Source organism: Pygocentrus nattereri, chromosome 19, assembly GCF_015220715.1.
Source record: "Pygocentrus nattereri isolate fPygNat1 chromosome 19, fPygNat1.pri, whole genome shotgun sequence".
NCBI classification, from domain to species: Eukaryota; Metazoa; Chordata; class Actinopteri; order Characiformes; family Serrasalmidae; genus Pygocentrus; species Pygocentrus nattereri.
Genome location: NC_051229.1, coordinates 16,531,642 through 16,552,789, shown reverse-complemented (window position 1 = coordinate 16,552,789; position 21,148 = coordinate 16,531,642). Strand labels below are relative to the sequence as shown.

The window sequence follows — 21,148 nt, the reverse complement described above, 5'->3', positions numbered from 1 at the left end:
GCACTGTTTCGTTTTCCATGACTTTCTACTCCTGAAAAGTCTGCTTTCTGTTCTCTGTGTGATGCTGATGACGTACATTAGTAATTAACTCATTATGGTGTTAAGTGGGGGCAGTGTTCGATAGACCATGGCAAACAGCCTTTATCTAACCCTGCGGTGCGCATGTTATTACTTCATGAACAAACTTGCAAATGGAGACATGAAGAAGGGGAAAAAAAAAAAAAAAAAAAAAAATCACTGTGACACAATGTGCTGGTTGTGTGACCACAGAGTGACCACAGAAGTAACGTTCACAAGAGCTGCACTAGGACACATAAGCTATGTCTCTGGGTGCGTGTATATTCCATGCAAACAACATGTGAAGGAAGGTGTTTGAAGCCAGAGGCGCTGGAATTTTAAGCAACATATATACGTGGCGTACACAGTGACGTCATGCAATAATATGCGCCATTTTTTTTTTTTTTTTTTGCATTTTTTGGAATATTTGCATCAAAGTAAATGTTCATTATACTGTGCAATATGCAGAGAGCTGAAAATATACACAAAGTACCTGTGAGATTTAAACCTTCAATGTACACTAAGCGAGATTCTTATAATATCTTATAATACGTTACATTAAGCATCGACCACACCACTTATATAACGAATCCATAAATCATTGAGAGTTTTATATTCAGTTACAGATAATACACACCAAAGAGCCAAGACATTATAACCTCGCACAGATGAAGAGAATAATGTTGATTATCCCGAAACAATGATGCATATCAAGGTGTGGGATATAACAGACGGTAAATTAACAGTCGCTTCTCATGGCCGACATGTTTAATGAGGGAGAAATAGGCAGGTGTGAAGACCCGAGTGACTTTAACAAGGGCAGATTCGTTATGGCCAGACGTCCAGGTCGGAGTGTCCCAGAAACAGCAAGACTTGTGTGTTGCTCCCTTTGCGCAGTGATGAGTACCTATTGATAACAATCCAAGAAGCAACAAACCACAAACCAATGACAGGGTGTCATCAATGCACAAGGGTCTGGTCAGATGACAGCTATCTGGTCAGAACTTCTGCAGCTACGGTGACAAGTCACAGAATTTTTGAATGAAAGCTACAAGAAGAATGTCTCACAACACATAATGCATTATGCCATGCTGCGTATGGGCCTGTGTAGCCACTTACCAGTTACAGTGCCCATGCCAACAACTGTCCACTTTCAAAAGCGGCTACAATTCAGCATATTCAGCACTGGGTCACCTGCTCCGATGAGCCCCCTGGTTCTTTTACATCATGTGGATGGCTGGGTACATGTACCGTTTACCAGTGTGGGAAGGAGAAAGGCAGATGGAGTATGATGCTGCGGGCAACACTCTGCTGGGTAATATAGGACCGGGCATTCATGTGGACGTCAATCTCACACATCTGCCATTTCTCTAAACATTACTGCAGACCAGGTATACCCTTTCATGGCAAGGTATTCCTCAATGACAGTGGCCTCTTTCACCATGACAGCAGATGTCAGTCTGATCATGCATCTGTGGGATGCACTGGAACACCAAACCTGAACTAAAGTGGCTTCATCTCAGTACTTACAGGACTTAAATGATCTGGTGCTAACATCTTGGTGCCAGATACCAAAGTAAACCTTTAAGAGGTCCAGCAGAATACATGCCTCAGTGGGTCGTGACTGTTCTGGCAGCACATGAAGGAAAAAGAGCATTTTAGACAGGTCACAATGTTCTGACTCATGAGTATATATATCATGTGAGCAGTGAAAAAGGTAACAAAGAGTTGTGCTTGAGTACCATGTCAAAAACTGTACTGCTTTTCAGGTGTTATGAATTCTCTTTCTAAACCCTTTGCTTTCCATGCCAATGTCAAAAGATTAAATATATTCGAAGTTGAGACTCCTGCTCAACAATATGTGGTCCTCAGTATAAGCGGTCATCGTTGCACCTAAACTTGCTTGTGCTTTAGCAGAACATTCCTAAAGAAATTGGCAGCTGACAAGGGAAGCAAGTTGGCTTACTATAATAAAAAGCAGCATTTCTTTAAACAGTGTACAGCTACTCTACATTTAGAAAATACATTAAAAAAAACCATTACATAAAAATACAAAATCCACCCTAAAACAAGCACAACTAAGTCTGTTTCATGTTCAAGTCATTTTAATTTTGAGTACTCTCTTTTTTGGTATTAGTAGTCACAGTTAAACAACCCTGAAATAGGGCACCTCAACACCCCCCCCCCTTCCCACGTCACTGCGTACATGCTAATAACGTAGAACACATGTGCTAGTGTTCATAATAAACAGGGTATTTGAGGTGTGTGGGGGATTGTGTGTTTCTCATAAATTGACCATACTTCCTCAGTGAAGAAATGGAAAGACAGTGTACCTGTTCAAGACATATGGCGAGAGCGAGAGAGAGCGAGAGAGAGCGAGAGAGAGAGCGAGAGAGAGAGCGAGAGAGAGAGCGAGAGAGAGAGCGAGAGAGAGAGCGAGAGAGAGAGCGAGAGAGAGACCGAGAGAGAGACCGAGAGACCAACACGTTAACGCTCCAAGGTTTTCCGTTCTGTAGGCCACAAAGCCAGGCCTGTTTTTGCTTGAGCTATTTTGGGGAGAGCAGGAGTTATTTGTGCAGGTAAAAGCCCTATAAATAGCCTCAAGCTGCAGGAAAAAGTGAAGCCCCAAAGGTAAAAACTACAGACCACCACAGTTTAAAATAAAAATGATGAAACATGCACTTGTATGAACTTTAAAAAGAGAGAAGTGTTCTTCTTGTGGAAGCTTCTAGCACATATTACACATATCTGTACCATGGGAAAGTTTAACACAGTACAAGTCCATAAATTGTGGTCAGTGATGACAGAAGTCTTCCGTACTGTGTACTCTGACATTGGTTGAGATGAACTAACATTAAAAGGGAATTCCACGAATGTTGCTGAATTAGTCTTTGAAGTCTTTGAAATGTAAACAATGTCAGAGTGGTTTAGTGTGAAATTTTTTAATTGTAGAAAAACTTTTTTTTACTCAATATCCAACAAGTTAATACTGTAAAAAAAAAAAAAAAAAAAAGATATATCTTTCATTTGGGTACCATTTTGCCTTACAGCACTCTGCATTAGCCTCACCTCAATAAGTATGGTTTTAAAAATGTAAAAATGATTTGGCATATTACATAACCTAATAATTACAATAGTTGTAAAACAAAAAAACTTGTTTTACAGTAGTTGTAAAACAACACCTCTGACAGGTAACATTATTCATAACCATTTCATATAGTAGCTTCCTGTGTTTTATAGCATTAAAATATTTCAGACGCCTGGTTCCCATCAGATCATGGTGAAAATTCTAACTCAGAAAGGATGTCTAGAATGGAGCATTTCACATCTAACCTCTCTGAATGTCTGTTTACTTCTTAAAGATTTAATTAAGCAAAAATGTAAGAAAATATGTGGAATTCCTCTTAATGTAATGGATGTTACAAGGCCATATCATACGTTTTTTTTACATTTTTTGGGGTCCTCTTATAAGGATTTCTGTACCAACATCTTGAGATTAACGGTTTGTATCAAGATGGACAATTTTTATATTACCATTTTCCAAACTCTTTTTACTCCTCAGAATTAAACAAGCTGCTCTTTGATCCCAGGCAAAAAGCAGTCCAGGACAAAAAAAAGAAAAACAAAAACAAAACAACTATGACTTCAATACTGTAGTTCAAGTCAAGTCAAACTGCTGTAGGCTGAATATGTATATGATACACAGTCATAAGCAAACGTTTGAACACCCCTCATTAAATGACATTTTGTTGATTTTCTAAGTGGAAATATGTTAACATATTCTCTACAGAAAACACACTGTGGCACATTTCTGCAGATGCACAATTTCTATTTATTTGCTGAGCTTATATATATATATATATATATATATATATATATATATATATATTTTTTTTTTTTTTTTTTTTTTTTTCTTTTCTCAACTCAAACTTACCACTGTAAGTAAATGAGTTTTAAATGAGCTTTCATGACACCACAAACACAGTTAATTTACAAGGGACTGTACTTAACCTAATCTGCTAAACTTTGATGTAGTATGTCAACATTATTAAACTAATTAAAGGGGAAACATTAAGGTGTCTTCAATACAAGCCCTGATAAATATAAATGCATAATATACAATAACGTAAAAAGTCAGAGAGCCTGAACTAATATGGCCCGGTAAACCACTCGGTCATGCAGCATGGTATCTCTCATACTTAAAGGGACACAGAGTCTGAGAGATCTGTTTTATGATGAAATTCTGTAGGCTTTATCTAAGATCTCTTTCTGAAACTACATCACCTCACTACTCAGAAAGCCTCAAAGCTTCTCTTTATGGACACCTCTGAGAACTCTCACTGCAGATCTACCGTGTGTGTGTGTGTGTGTGTGTGTGTGTGTGTGTGTGTGTGTGTGTGTGTGTGTGTGTGTGTGTTACTCAATAGTTGTATACAACAAATTTTGCCCAAACTTTTGAGTGAATAGAGACAGGTTAAAAAATTAAAATGCTGGAGTGTTTTTTTTTTTAAACTAAAACTTTAGCAGGTGGGTGATATTGAGCGAGCAGCAAATGTACAGTACCTGAGTCTTTGAACTTTGAACTGCTGGATGTAACACTCCTCTGCCTACCAAAAGGGCTGGCCTGCAGAATGAAAGGGGAAAAATAGAAAACGTGCATGGTATTATTTTTTCATGCTTCAGAGAAAACCAACAGTAAGTCAGGAAGTTCCCCAGAGTAGCCTGTTCTTCTCTAAGCAACCTCAAATGCAAAAAAAATGCAAAATGTTTCAGCTTTCCAATGACAAGATCTCTTGCGAACAGCACTGTGCCACTAGAAACACCTGTGCATCTGCTCAGTCATGCAATTATACATTCAGCCAATCATGTGGCAGCAGTGTAATGCATCCAATCATGCAGACACAGGTCAAGAACTTCAGTTAATTTTCCACATTAAGCAACAGAGTGGGGGAAAATGTGATCCATGTTACTTTGACCGTGGTGTGGTTGTTGGTGCTAGAAGGGGTGGTTTGAATATGTCATTAACTGCAGATCTCCTGGGTATTTCATGCACAGCAGTTTCTAGAGTTTGCACTGAATGGAACAAAAAAACTAAAACATCCAGTGAGTGGCATTACGTGAAGAGAGAGGTCAGAAGAGATTGGCTAGAATTAATCAAACTGATAGGAAGACTAAAGTTACTCAACCGCTCATCACAGTGAACAGTGAAATGCATAGAAAATGAGCAATACATTAAACCTTGAGGTGGATGGGTTACTACAGCAAAGGGCCACATCAGCTTCCACTCCTGTCAGCCAAGAACAGGAATCTGAGGCGATCAAACGCACAGACTTTGTCTGAACATCAACTAGTCTGAAACATCTAGATCTCCACTGCAACATGCAAAATTCTGTGAGATCAGAATTTGGCATAAACAGCAGGAATCCATGGACCCAACCTGCCTTGTTTCAACATTAGCTGGCGGTGGTGTAATGGTGTGGAGAAGGTTTTCTTGGCACACGTCAGGCCCCATATTTCCAACTGAGCATCCTTTGAATGCCATAGCCTATCTGGGTATTGTTACTGACCATGTGCTCTCTTTATGGCCACAATTCACCAACTTCTCAGCATTTCTTCCAACATGATAATGCACCTTTTCACAAAGTTATCTCAAAGTGGTTCCAAGAAAATGATGAAGTTCTGTGTGCTTTACTGTCCTCCCAAATGACCAGATCTAGCACGTTCAGGAAGTGGTAAAGCAGGAAACTTGCAGCATGAATTGACAAATCTGCTCTGCCATATTCATCAGAGCTATTGGCATATTGTTGAAATGATCAGATCTATCTACTGCAACAAATACATAACCAATGCAACAATGCAAAATATACAGCTTCACTACTGACAGCACAACATGGAGATGTATGACAGTTTTGCTACAAAGTAATCTACATACAAATTAAGAATAATTCACTTTATATCAAATTACAAAAGAAGTCCCAGCTACAATATCAATATGCCAACAATTCAAAGCGGCAACCTAACTGGGCATTATTGAAAAAAATAATAAAAAGGTTACACAGAGATGATTGAGTTCTATTGAAGAAAAAAAAATGGAACCCAAGCTGTTGTAACCACTATGATCACCAGTTTCAACCTTACACTATTCAAGTTTCATGAAAATGGTCAAACATTGCAAAACATGTGCATGTGATCTGCACCCTTGTTTAGAATAACAAGACTCAATCACTAAGTCTTACACACTGTATCATATTACAAAACAAGCCAGAGATATCAAAACACAGACAGTCCAGTGCAGCACGTCACAATTAGGTCAAGCTTTAGATTCTGATTAACGTATTTCCACACATGTTTTAAGAATAGTTATTTCTGAGAATGTCACGCAGAGATGACTGGGCATTAATGCAGGAAGAAGCATATGAGAAAGTGCCAACAGTGTCTCTTTCTTTTAATAGTCACCTTTAAAGGGCTGGCAGCACTTTTAGCAAATGGATCCGAGCTGCTGAAGGGGTCTCTGAAAGGATCGTCCTGTTTGAAGGGATCGCTGCCAAAGGGATCAGCTAGATAAAAAAAAAAAAAAAAAAAAAAAAAAAGGAAAATAGTTTTTTCCTTAAGATGCCTTTACATGTTACATAGTATTTCCATAATGCAAGTTCAGATGATCAAAACTTTACTTGAGGATCAGAAAATTTGCAGAAAAGATCATATATACACTCCTGGGCAAAAAAAGGGCCAAGCCCAAAACAGCAGACCATTAAGCTTTTAAAGATCCTAATAATAAATAATTTAAACAAATAATTTAACTCAATATGGGATAACTCTTAACTTTTATTTCTTTAAATGAAAAACGCTGCCATGCTAGTTTGTGTTTAATGTCAGAGATGTTTGCTATTGAGCTTAAATTTGGACTCTAACCAGGCCAAAACACCCAGTAAAAAAAAACACTAAATTTTGGGCCTGGCCCATTTCTTTGGCCCTGGAGTGTAAGTCTGATTCCTTGAAAAAAATGTGATAAATTATTTTCACTTAAAAATATACAACACACATAATAGGAGTGGGCAATTTGACTATATTTATCGTTACTATGATTTGTCACATCACAATGTGCTATTCTAGACATCAGTACTTAAACAACACTGACAACATGTTTCATTTAAAAGAGAACACAAATAGGCCTGTTTCATGGAACATAGTGCAGTGCAATATCTGAAGTGCTGAATAAAAATCATTGCACAATCATTACACAAACACATATTACGCAAACACAGAAAAACTAAATATTATGAGAAATATTGTGTATCAAGAAAGCGGCTTGAAGCATTGTAATACTATACTTTCGCCCACCCCAGGAGATAATAGTAGTTATTAATGTCAACATTACTGCTTTGAGTAGTCATATTTATAAAGCATCTCAGAGAGATCTTTCTAAAGCCATTCTGTTGTTTAGCCCATTTCACCAATGCACCTAGACATTTTCCCTTGAAGCCAGAAAACCTGAACTGATTTTCCTTCTGGTCAGATTTGTATGTCTTTCAGCAAGGCATTAGCCTTCCCAAACAGAAATTTGATATGGATGAAGGAGAACCCAATTAGATTTAAGTAAATCCAGCTGCTTTCTGAAAGCAGCTAAGACTAAGACAGGCATTTGATTCAAGTGAAAATTGAAGGATCACAGCTTCACTTGAATGCCTTTATATACAAACACCTACTCACAGCAAATGCCTGCCATCATATATTTAACACTCTAAAGAAGCAATCTGGTGAAAACTCAAATTTACACAATTTCCCAACTTGTCCCCAACACAGTCAATCAGCAAAGATATTTTTGGTGTGATGTTTTATTTCTTCGGTTTGAGAACACCGCTTCCAAAAAAGTTGAGACACTGTGCAAAATGTAGATTAATAAAAAATGCAATAATGTGCAAATCATTTAAAGCCTATGTTTAATTAAAAATAACACAAAGAAAAACAAATGTTGAAACTGAGAAATGTAATTGTTACGCCCAATTTGATGCCAATAACACATTCTAAAAAAGTTGGGATGGGGCAACAAAAGGCTGGTAAATTTGTGTAACGCTTAAAAAAAAAAATGGAAATCAGTGCGTGGGCTCAGGGACATTTCTGAAAACAACTGCCTGTGAAAACAGTTCATCTCTGCATCTTCAAATGCAAGTTAAAACTCATAAATGCAAAGAATAAGCTCCTTTAAAATGGACTGAGGGGAAGTGGAAAAGTGTCCTGTGGTCTGACAAAGCTAAATTTGAAATTCTTTTTGGAAATCATGGACACTGTGTCCTCTGGCTAAAGACCACTTGTTGTATTTTCCTTGAAAATTATGGTTTGCATTATTTGCATATCATTGCATTCTATTTTTATTTACATTCCGCAAAACGTCCCAACTTTTCTGGAAATAGGGTTGTACAATGGAGCTGCAAGGTTAATGTAGCTAACAAGCAACAGAAGCATATGTAAACTAATGAGCATCATTGAAACTGCATGCTACACATCTGCATACTGGGGAATTCCACTGACTGTTCAAAAGTTCTGCATAATCAAATGGTTAAAATGTACACAAAGCCATTCAAAGAGTTCCATTCTAAAGAACCTTACACAGTCAGAATTGTTCACAGCAGTGGTGACAGGAACCAGACATCCACTTCAACAATTCAATTACCCATTCAATTCTCTGTGGAGAAGGGGGCGTGGCCAAGCTTCGAACGCAGGATGGAGAAGCTGGTCCGGCTGAACCAGCAGGCTAAGTAGCTGACAATGCTCACCTGTGCCTTGTTTCTGCCAGCCTACTTATAATCAATCTCTTCCTTCAGTAGGCGGCAGAGATTCGAGAGAAAAGGAGACCCAGGCAAGCCGCGAGAGTGAGCTGAGCAAAACTGAACAGTCCCGTGAGTCGGACCTTGATGTTATAGGCTGAAAAGCCATTTAATTTGTGTTTGAAATAAATATCCGCTCTCTGCCTTCATCCCGTGCCGTGTCTTTCCTCCCCACCCGTTCAGAATGTTACATTCCCCTTTAAGTATGTTACATTCCCCTTTAAAATCTCAAACCGACAGTGCCAGAACTCTTAAGCATGCATGGATTACATACTGTTAATCTACAGAAAATGAAAAGTACATCACAAAGTCAAAAACTGCAAGCAGCAGCCATGTCTATTTTTTCCCATTTATGAACATGTTTGTGCTTGTTTTATAGATAACATATCATTTAGTGTCAAAACCACATAAGCAAGTCTTCTTCTTCTTCTTCTTCTTCTTCTTCTTCTTCTGGCTGCTCCCTTTAGGGGTCGCCACAGCGGATCATCTGCCTCCATCTGGCCCTATCAACTGCATCCTCTACTTTTACACCAACCATCTCCAGCACAACAGCCAAACCATTAGTTTAGGCAGTAAATTTCAATTAAGCACACCAGCACACCTTAGGGTATAGTAAACATGTCTGGATATATGTTATACCCAGAAGATGGTGCGTTATGTTACAGCACCTTTATTGAATGGGTCACTTCTGAAGGGGTCCTCACTCTGGAAGGGGTCCTTGCTGAGGTCCTGAGTGGGGTTAGTATTAAACATGGCCAGCTTCGACTTGAAAGAGTCCTCCTGAAACAGACACACCATTCAGAGATGTTGTTTGTCCTGCTCCTTAGTGCTGGGAAAAATATTATCATTGTAATGAGAAGGAGGAGAATAGCACGCAGCTCAATTAACTTTCCCAGCTGCGTCACAAACACAGCCCTCATCCACTCATTTCCTGTGCTGAACAGGGGAGAGCTTATGAAGGTAGCAACGTCAAAGGGAGCATGCTTTTAAGGGGAAAAAAGAGCCCATTTGACACTGGATGGCTATGTGGCATGGTTATCCTTCAGGGTTTAGTGATATGGGCAAAACAGTGTAATGCAACCACACTGCTGCTTAAAAAAATGTATGCATTTTTATGCATTATTTAGACCAAATTTGTTTACCATTGTTGGTCATAGACTGAATTTCTGTGGGTGGTCAGGATGCTTACAGCACTGAATGAAGATGCTTGTGGTTTATTAAACAGCCCATCTGCATATTGAGGCATCTGTGATCCATTTCTGCAAAGGCTAATATCATGATAACCAGATGTGAACCATGACTATTCAAAAGCAGGCCTTCATTTTGGGCCACAAATGTCAAAACTCACTCAAAATTGAGGGAAATTAAAACACCTCTAAACGAATGCTAATTTCTGCTAGCGTCCATTAGGGATTCTAGTAGTATGTTAGAGGTAAACTAACAGCGATTCACATTAACTTTTTTTGGCTGTTCTACACTAAACATGGATATCTGAAGCCTGTAAAAGACATTCCAAGTCTTATTTGAAGTTTGTAACAGATATATTAACACAACTTTTACATTTTAACAGTTTTACAGTGACTCTTTTAGTAGAGAGGCCTGGTACAGAGTTGCTGCCTCTTTTTTCCAATTCACTTTATTGAATTGCCTCTTTTTTCCCCCCAAATCACTTATACTTGGAGTCCGCAATGTATCTAGGACTTCCAGAAGAGTTATGGCTCCTCCACACAAAATCGGTCCCACTTATTGAAAATAAAAATGTGATTTCACTGTCAGTTCTAAATAATATTAGTAGTTAATCTGACACATTAAGTTCCTGAAGTCCTAACCAGTAGGAGAGCTTGTTTGTATCTACCAAGATCCCACAAAGAAAAACAAATGTTTCCAACATAAATTTAATGGAATGCATATTATTACAATACCTGCAGCATTTAAATAAAAAAGAAGCATAATGACTCCAATAAATGAAAAGGAGCTAAAATTAGAATTAAATATTACAGACATGTACCCCCCACAGAAATCACTAGGCCTTCTTTGAAGGCCTACACGACCTAGAAAACAGCTTCTCTCATAAACATCAGTTGTTTCTAATCAATAAATCTGCATATCTAATACAACTAATGTTATACAACTAACCTTAATACATCTTGTCCGTTTGTAATACACTTTACACTTACCACAGTGGTGCTGGGTATTGAACTCTCCTCAGTGAGCAGTTGGTCGATCTCAGACAGGTTGCTCATGTTACCGTTTAGAGCTTTGGTGAAGCGCTCGATGGATTTATTCAGTGCCTTCTGGCTCTCCTGGATCTGTGAGATCTCACTCCGTGTCTGTAAAACAGGGAGGATACAAAAGAAAAAACAGCTTGATCAAGTATAATGAATTAAATGGAACAAAAGGGTCACTTCTGAAAACTTGGCGCTTTGTTAATTTTAGATGGTTTTTCACCTGGTTTTTCACAAATCATCAGTGTGAATATACTACCGTTCAAAAGTTTGGATTCACTTGCCATTTATTACTTTTAATTTATTAAATAACAACATACACAATTTGGATAAAAATACTGACTCAAGGTCACATTTTATGTTTTGCTTTTTCAAACATTTTAAATTTAGGGTTTTTAAATTCAACTTTTGCCAAACATATAAACTCACTGGCCACTTTATTAGGTACACCTTGATAGTAAAAGGCTGGACCCCCTTTTGCCTTCGAAACTGCCTTAATTCTTCGTGGCATACTTTCAACAAGGCATTGGAAACATTCCTCAGAGGTTTTGGTTGGTTATTTGAGTTACTGTTGCCTTTCTATCATCTCGAACCAGTCTGTCCATTCTCCTCTGACCTCTCACATCAACAAGGCATTTTCGTCCACACATCTGCCGCACGCTGGATATTTTCTCTTTTGGCTCATTCTCTGTAAACCCTAGAGATGGTGTGTGTCACTTAAATCACCTTTCTTCCCCATTCTGATGCTCGGTTTGCAATTCAGCAAGCTGTCTTGACCACCTCTACATGCCTAAATGCATTGAGTTGCGGCCTTGTGATTAGCTGATAAGCTATTTGTATTAACAAGCAATTGAACTAATATATTGAATTAATATAGTGGCCGGTGAGTGTATATTAAATATGAGCTGAAATTAGCAGGTACCAGTATTTTTAGGCCTGTAAAAGTGGTATTGGTCAGGGCCTTTTTTGGACAGGTCTCAAATTTTTTTTCTATCACCATCATTTTACATGTTTTTGAAACCAAAGTGGTTTTATATTATTGAAACTAGTGATTCCAAAATTTTGAACAGTTGTGTATGGATGTGTGCTGCCAGTAACCTCGTCCATCTCATCCTGTGAAGTTTTGAGCAGTTTGAGGATGCTCTCTAGTTTGGCTTTGCCTGCGCGGAGGCTCTCCTCCAGTTGATTTTCCTCCTGTTCCAGACAATACAGGTCTGTTTTGGTTCGGCTCAGTTCCTTCTCCTGCGTCTTTAAGTCTGACTCTTGAGACAGGATTTGTGTCTGCAGAGAGGAGATCTATACACACACGCATACATACACATTTACTATGGGAGGGAAAAAAAAACATTATGGCAAATTACATGATAAAAATACTTATGTGAACTAGAATAGGTTAATTATTCAAAATAAATTCATTCATTTACTTAAGGGGGAACTCCACTGACATTTAGTTGTTAAGACGTAAACAAAGTCATCCACAGTGGTTTGACTTGAAAAGCTCAATGTTAGAGAAACCTAAACTGTTCACAGTGATTTCATGTCTCTAAAAGGCACTTCACAGAATGCCATTACACAAAGTGGTTACGAATATGCTGCCTCTGTTCTACAATAGTTTTAACATAGATATTCACTAAATACATACATGGCAGAGAGCCACAAGTAGGCAAAATAACTGTAGTTCTGAGACAAAATTGGCCCCGAAGATACTTACCACCAAACTGCAGTTATCAACATTACATATAAAATTTCAGAATTCATGTGTAGGTTCATTAGTCATTTTGGAAAGAAAATAAAATAACCATATTTGCCATGTCAACATTATGACCCCTGGTTCCTATCACCAGTGCTGTAAAGCAATCTGTGTTAGTAGGTTTCACTACAATGATCTATCCAAACCATCTCAGCAATTGAATTGTGCAGTGATTTGGGGAAAAAAGACATTTGTAATAACAAAATCAATGAACTAAGTATTATCTTGTCGTTTTTTTTATTTTTTTTAAATTAACATGCACCACAGGTCAGCTGATTGTCAACTTTTGTCACTGGCATATTGAAATACTATTTGTTTACAAGCATACCTTAATAGCAAAAATTATTAAGAAGCTTATCCCTAATGTGGACCATAACAAATGTAAAAGTAAAATCTGTGAACCATGTTTTTCATTCTGCCAACTTGCCTGAATGTTAGCACTTCCTTTCCTTCTCTGTGACATCACAGTTCATTTGGATGCTAATGTGTTGCTGCTCTCTTTCTATCATCATGATGCTCTCTGTCTTACCCTGCTGGTCTCTTCCGTGCACTTGCTCTTAGCATCCTTCTCCATGCCGTCCAGCTTGCTCCTCTGCTGCTCCATCTCCTGCAGTCTGTCCTGGGCAACCTGCTTCTGCTGCTCCAGGTCCTGCAGGCTGCTGTTCTCATGTTCCAGCTCGCCCTGCATGCCCTGCAACATGCGCACATATACACAGCAGATTTACAGGCTGCTAAACATCCTCTGCAATGGCAAAAACAAACTCAGCAGAGACCATGTTAAACTAGGTTTTCTTAGAGGGCAATTTCCACTGATTTCTCAAAAGTCCTGCATAATTAAATGATGAAGATGTAGACAAAGTTCAGAACGGTTTGATGTGGAAAGCTCAGAATTTTTCAAAGTGATGGTGATTGGAACCAGACGTCCAAAGCATATAATGCTGCTGAAAGCTACCTCATAGAAAACTACTAAATAAAATGGTTACAAGTACATTATCTGATGCCCAAGTCATTGTTTCACAGCAGTTCTGAGACAAGCTTTTGGACTAAAATGTATAATTAAAAAAAAAAAAAAAAAAAAAAAAAAAAACTATGCCCATAAAGCGAAATAGCTCACAAACAAAATGAGTATTTTAAGATTTACATTCATTTTGCCATATTCAATATTGCACATAAAAACAGGTGCATGTTCAACGGTGGTTTTGGATAGAAAAAAAGGCTAAACTTGGCTTGCAGACATTGTGTCGCCTGGTTCCTATCACCACAACTGTAAAGAAATCTGAGTTGGCTAATTTCACTACAAATGAATCATTTCACATCAAATCACTCTGAATGACTTTGCATCTCAATTACTTAATTATGAATAAAAAAAAAGGTGGAATTCCATTTTAAGTGGAAATAAAGCAAGCAAATGCTTATCAGATCAAGCCTTACATGAACTTCATTGTTCTTCTGTCGAATGACCTCTTCCTTCTGTCTGATCTCCTGCTCTATGCTGCGCTTCTCACTAGCCCAAGACCACCACAAAAAATTCAGGAGTTAAATGCACAAGATTTAAAGTACAGTGATTTTTTCTGTAAACTGCTTTTCAGACTGTTCCAGGTGGTGGACCATTACAAACAACCTGTAAACAAGAAATCATCCTCAAATCACTACACCAATAATTTATTAAAGGGAAAATCTTGCCTAGAGTTTAATGTGTCATTGTTGTGTAATGCAGCATTCTGCAGTGCAGCATTATATCCCTCAGGATTCACAATTCTATATAATTTTCATGTTTCTGTATGTGAACATTCTCAGTACAATGTCCAGCACGCTTTACACAAAAACCCTGTGATGTCAATCAATTCTACCTAGCTACTGAGCTAAAGGTTAATAAATACAACCAACTCAACTCAACAACTCAAAGATTTCAAACTGCCATAAGGTGTGATTTCTGTGTTTAACCCATTCTGTCCTCTATAACAATGACTCGAAGACAATCATACAGTCCCAAGAGGACATTTATCAGCTATCTGCCTTTACCAGCTATAAAAGAAGCTCCCAAAGATTCATATAAAAGGAGATGTAGTCTCAGAAGTTCCTCCCACCTTCAAGATGCATCATCAGAAGATCTGTTCTACTCTTTATGGGAAATCTTACTCTAGACACTACAGCACTGCTGTAAGACATGGTTAAACACATTTACAAAAAAATGTAGCAATGGTTAAATTTTTCATTTTCCCTTTAAATGAGATCACTTTGTCTTACGTCATTAGTTGCCTAAAATTTATGCTACTCAGCTGATTTGTCTCTCTACAGTTAATGCAATTACAGTTTCCCATTACAATAAAACCAACTGCTTATACTTAGCTGCAGCTTGTTTCAAGTTTATTTGTCATTTGCACAACGCGTCAAGACATTTATGTACTGAAACCTGAAATCTTCAGGGTGATAATTAATGAGAATGAGAACAACATGGAATGCTAATGATACAGAAAGACATATGAATTTCTTGAGTGTTCATCATATGATTACATTATAATGGCTTACTTGCAACAGAAAATGCATGTCCTAGTAGCCCACTAGAGGGCACTCATTCATTCTCATAAAGAAAAATAATTTAAGAGACAAATATTCTACATCAAACGTTTTGTCTACATTATACAGTGCACAATTTCTCTCACCTCTGCAGCCGAGAGATTTCCTGGCTAATATCATCGAGCTCTTTAATTCCTGTCAACTCCACAGGTGCCAGTGTACTACTGCTGTCCTGCAGAATGAGAATGACAGTTATAACTGAGCAAAGATAAATAAAAAGAAAAAAAAAGAAAGAAAGAAAAAAGAAATCTTCACCCATGCTCACATTTACCCCAAAACAACTTTTAGTTTGGTCACATAAAGTTATAAAAACAGACTGCCAAAAACTTGCTGTGTTGTGCATGTTCAAACACTAGATGGCAGGATTGAATGCAATTCCACTGATTGATGCATAAATGGCAGACGAAAGGATAGGAGTCTGAAATCACTTACTCTGGATATACTGGGCATAGACAGTCCAGCCAATTCAAATCCTACTGATGAGGAGAAATCTGATGAGATTGTCTAATCAAAGAGAGACAGAGGGAGAGACAGAGGGAGAGACAGAGGGAGAGACAGAGGGAGAGACAGAGGGAGAGACAGAGGGAGAGACAGAGGGAGAGACAGAGGGAGAGACAGAGGGAGAGACAGAACAGGGAAGAGGGAAGTGTAAAGAGGAAGGAAAAAACTATGTTCATGAAGAATATACAGTTTGAGCAACAGAAACAATTTCATGGAACTCTCACTTCTCTGACCATGTTAAGGAAGTATGTCAGGGGCCATGTTAGCACTTTCTGAACAGTTTAAACAGTCTACATAATCCTACATTTGCATGTGGTCTCTGGTGTATTTATAGGAAATCATGTGAAAATTCTATTTGACTGTTGTTGTTGTAGTGTGTATGTGTGTGTGTGTGTGTGTGTTTATACTCACAGTAGAGGAAGTAGAGCCCCTCTCTGAGGGGGGAATCATTTCAGGTGTAAGGTTCTGTGGAGGGTCAACCCCCTTGACCTTTTGCTGGATAAGGTGCATAGCTAGACAGAACTGCTCTTTGGTCAGCTTGCCTGTGCATTTAGTATCTGCCAGTGACCTAGAGAGACAGACAATGAAAAGGTTTATCAGGGATCACACTTTTCAGGTGTAAAAACTGACATTCAAATGTATTGGGAGAGAACTTTTACCCAGCTGTGTTCTTAATGTAATCATGCTCAATTCCACCCTCTGTATAGATCTCCCTCTCTACCGCTTTTCAAATTGCCACTGGCACAATATCACTGGACAGCTCAAGACATTTGGAAAAGAATGCCAACTTCCTGTTCTGTTACTCAGTTAACAGAGGACAGCTTTATTACTCAAACTTCCAACCACAGATTGCTGTGGCACTGCCAGGAATGGGATGATCTCCCAAAGACAGGGCCAAAATATATGCAACTGTACCACTTGGGAGCCCCTCAAATGTTTTTTTTTTAATGTAAAAATAAACAAAAGTTGACAGTATTTAATATATTCTTTAAAATAACATCTTTAAGACAGCTGAGGGCTGTATTGTATTGATTTATACTAAGATAGTTCATTTTTTTGTAGTTTCAGTTTCTCATTATATATATATATATATATAACAATTTCTTTTTATTGTGTTGTGCAAAACGTTTAGAACAAAACAGTATACAGGTAAGCCTTTGCCGATACTTTTTATTTGTCAGCTTGTTGTTCGAATTTAATGTTCCACCTTAAATAGAGCAGTAGTTACATTCAACCAGTCAATCCTTTATATCAACCTCAAAAACAAAAGTGCACTACTTCAGATGCAATGGACTACACAGTGGAAGGTGATTGAATGTCTGCTTCACTTTCGTTTGAATTGTGATTGAAAGATCACTGATGCAGCTAAATGGGATAGCTTTAACATGGTTTACACTAATGTACATTGTGCAATCTGCACTTATTTGAAGTCATGCCAGTACAATAAAACTCATACCTGAGGAAGAATTTCAACCAGTATACTGGATGAACCAGTATACTTTACAGATTCTCTGATTAATACGTTTTTTTCACTTGGCAAGACAAAATCAGTGCTTTCTGACACCATCAATGTTAAAAACTGGTACTATCTACAGATATGGTGCACGAGGAACTTCACTGTATGCTGGTGCCTTACCAGATGTGGGCCAGCACACCCTGGGGCAGTCCTGAGTTTATGAAAATGTCCTTAACTTCACCTCCTCCCACCATGCCATCAAAATCAGAGTCAGCCAGCTCAAAGATTTCCTCGTACTGCTCCCTGTCTTCCTGAGGTACCACCCAGTTCAGTGAGACAGGCTAGAATACACAAACATTTACACATGCACATAGAGAGATTTTATTTACAGCTCAAATATTTCAATTCCAGCATAACAGAAAAGTCCAGAAAAAGGCAAAGCCCTTAAGGTGTTGCAGTATGCAGAAAGTGACAATGCCAGTATGAGCACAATAGGAATGGGGTGTAAGGACATGAATAAAAATGTGGATAAACTGGTTTGGCCACAACTGAAGGGAACATAGCATGGAGGTTTGAAACAGCCCTTCAAGCCCTTTAGAAAAAAACTACAGCAAAGCATGGGCACAGTTCAGTGAGCCAGTGGGACTTTACTGTTAATTAAGACAATACAAAAATGTGTTTCCATACTTTTAGTTTATATCAAGGCTTTACAGTATACACCAAGTACTTGCACTGCAATCACAGTGCCTCATACTGCACTTATGATACACTTCGCAATATATTAAAAACTCAATGATGAATCAATAAATGTGACATAGTTTCAATGCCCAAATAGTGAATCAATTTAACCAACTGCCCAAAGAAACATTTATCTGGAATTGTGATTGGTCAAGATTGCCACAGAAAATAGCAAAAACATTGTCTTTCTGCATACAGTATAGTTTTGTGATCAGTATTGCAAAGGGCAATGTTGGCCTAGCAAATGTAACAACAAAGGATTGTGCATCCTTAGTTAATATGGATGAATATTAACTGGAAAATCTAAGCTGAGGACATACTTCACTAAGCATGGCACAAAGCCTCATTCAGTTCAGCAGGTGTCTGATCATATCAGGCAAGGCCCACATTATGACTCAACACAGTGGCAGATCTATCTGACTGGGTGGGAAAGTTTGTCTACGCTGCATGGCAAAGTTTGTACAACTGCTCAATTACTTTCCATAAACCACTGTCACAAAAACGGTTTCTATTCCTAGCCTGTGTTCTAAACAAAATATTGTCCTTGGTAGTATTAATATCACTGAAGGCTGCAATATGCAAATTAACCTGTCGACCAAACACAAATGGTCAGTTTCCCAGGAAGGGACTAAATTCTGTGCCAGACACAGCATTCTGAACTGATATTCTCAACTGAAATAGAAGCGTGGTGCAGGACCAGGCTTTATCCCTGAACAGGAAAATGGCCCTAAATGTTTTACTTTGTGTTACTGTTCGCTCCTGAAAGATACAGGATTCAATATTATATTATTAATGTATTGTATATGCCCTACTGCAATTCCAATGCAGTGATTGTGCTCTGTGTTCACTCACCTCTAACATCGTGACTGCCTTTTTACTGTTGCAATTACCTCCTTTAAGGTTTTCAATACCTGTAATTATGACAACATATGTGTACCTGCAGTGGTGCTGGGCTAGGGACAGGACTGGGTCTGGAGCTCCTGAATGAGTTTGATGGTGAGAGATTGGAGGCAACAGTCAGAGGGCTCTTGGAGAGTGGCACTGTGGATCGCAGCGCATCCTTCATGAGGAAGGGGCTGGAAGGCAGCACAGGAACAGAGCCAGGCAATGCAACCCCTGTCTTCTTTAGCTTGGATGGAGGAATGAGGGAGGAGGGAAGTGTGGAAGGAACAGGTTCTTTCTCTCTGGCTCGGTAAACCAGATGCATGGCCTGAGGAGAGCAAAAAAAAAAAAAAAAAAAAGGCATCTAGCAACCAGCTCCCTTTACAATTACAGGCTTTGACTAGGCCTGTCACACTTATACATAACCACCTAATAGCAATTATTTATGCTAACCATGGACATTTTCCAAAGTCATTAGATTTCACAATCGTATTATGCAACAACAAGCAAAATAAATAAAAGAAAGCAGTAAATGACAATGGAGATATCATGGAGCTCATGAAAACAAAGCAAACTCTAATTTATAACTAGGTGCTGTAACATATTTAGAAGGCAGCATAACTAATGTTTGTTTGTCTTTAGCTAAATTTAACATTTCTGGCATACATAGTGAGTGGCTTTTTTGGCTCATATTTTAACGCCCATGAAATTTTTTTTGCTTTGCTTGACTATACCTCATTCTGTGTAAAAGCATATACTTTTGAGTGTGTGCAAAAACACAACATTGCAGTATATCATTCAGTGAATCTGGCCACTACTTTCATTAGTTGCATACAATGAACAAAAATTTTTAATCACAACCACATATGTGACAATTAATAATCAGCTAAAATTTCATGATCGTCACAAAGCTAGTAATGACCTTTATTTTGCCACAAATATCAAACAGAACGGAAAACTCTCAAATAATTTACGCACCAAGCATTTACACAATAAGCTCTGCCGTTTACTGATATACAAAACAGCTTTTAACCGCACCACTGATTTTAGAGATAAGTAATTTGCATCGACACACTGTAAAAACAAAGCTTGGTAATGTATCCATTCAGAGTAAAGCAGAGGCGTAACCTGGTGGATCTGAACCACCTTTAAATTATTTCACAACAGTTTTGAAAGTTATTCATCGATGTAAACAGAGCACTCATTAAGGACAGCCAATTATATGCCACCTATGATATCTTAATATGAATTAAAAACACCTTATGAGGCACACTTCCATGTATTCCTTATTTTTCTGTATCAACAATTCACTAAAGCGAGGCACCAAAATAAGTTCTCATATTCTGTGAATGATTATAACCTTGCATTACTGACATGGCAAGGCTGGCTGAACAATAAAATGAGCTTTAAATAATTTAATCATGTTCTAAGCACCAACATTGAAACTGCTTGTATTCTGCAGTTAAGTGTCCACTTACTGTCAGGCATTATCCCAAAACATAAGAGTGCATTGTGTTTATAAATTTAGGGTTACAAATAACCCAGAGATTAGCCTGTATGTTCTCACTCCCCCATTATTAACACCAGTCTGGATTACTGTAACAAAAAAAGGAAGCACTGTAGTTTATTCAAATGCTCAACTCACCACTGAAAACTCTTCTTTATCCAGATGTCCATCTTTATCAACGTCGCTGAGGTTCCAAATCTGAATGGAAGGATTAAAACTCACGATGCACCATTTATTTCTCCTAAATCAACAGTTCTCAATTTATTCCTTTGAGCTCCCAAACAGTCTACATTTTTGTTGCATTCCAACTCAGGTATTTAGGCATAAATAGCACTCCACAGCCCTTCATCTCAGTTTTGGAATAAAAATGTGGGTTTCTAAGGACTAGACTGAGAACCACTGCATTAAATAACAGCACATTTTCTAAAGCAAACCTACGGAGCAATACTACTAACCATCATTTATAATGTAACAGCAAATAGCATTGAGTAACATGTAACATACCTTCCCAAGGACATCCAGGGGCAGGTTAGAATTAATGAGCACCGGTTTCACCTTATCTCCTGAGAGAAGGCCACCAACTGGCAAGAGACTCTCAAATATCCCATCATACTTCACTTTGTCATCAAA

General features: G+C 38.2%; 1 protein-coding gene across 3 annotated transcripts in view; it reads right to left on the bottom strand.

The window, feature by feature from the left end:
- Window positions 1-21,148, bottom strand: part of eps15l1b (epidermal growth factor receptor pathway substrate 15-like 1b) — a 44,577-nt gene that overhangs the window by 17,916 nt on the left and 5,513 nt on the right. For all 3 annotated transcript variants that reach the window (XM_037531057.1, XM_037531058.1, XM_037531059.1), the window contains exons 7-20: window positions 21,023-21,148; window positions 20,657-20,716; window positions 19,067-19,339; window positions 17,572-17,732; window positions 16,347-16,503; window positions 15,867-15,938; window positions 15,521-15,606; window positions 14,289-14,361; window positions 13,387-13,548; window positions 12,206-12,403; window positions 11,060-11,212; window positions 9,551-9,662; window positions 6,514-6,614; window positions 4,621-4,681 (exon numbers count right to left, since the gene is read on the bottom strand). In XM_037531057.1, the coding sequence (XP_037386954.1) occupies window positions 4,621-4,681; window positions 6,514-6,614; window positions 9,551-9,662; window positions 11,060-11,212; window positions 12,206-12,403; window positions 13,387-13,548; window positions 14,289-14,361; window positions 15,521-15,606; window positions 15,867-15,938; window positions 16,347-16,503; window positions 17,572-17,732; window positions 19,067-19,339; window positions 20,657-20,716; window positions 21,023-21,148 (1,795 nt within the window). The remainder of the gene's footprint in view (window positions 1-4,620; window positions 4,682-6,513; window positions 6,615-9,550; window positions 9,663-11,059; window positions 11,213-12,205; window positions 12,404-13,386; window positions 13,549-14,288; window positions 14,362-15,520; window positions 15,607-15,866; window positions 15,939-16,346; window positions 16,504-17,571; window positions 17,733-19,066; window positions 19,340-20,656; window positions 20,717-21,022) is intronic.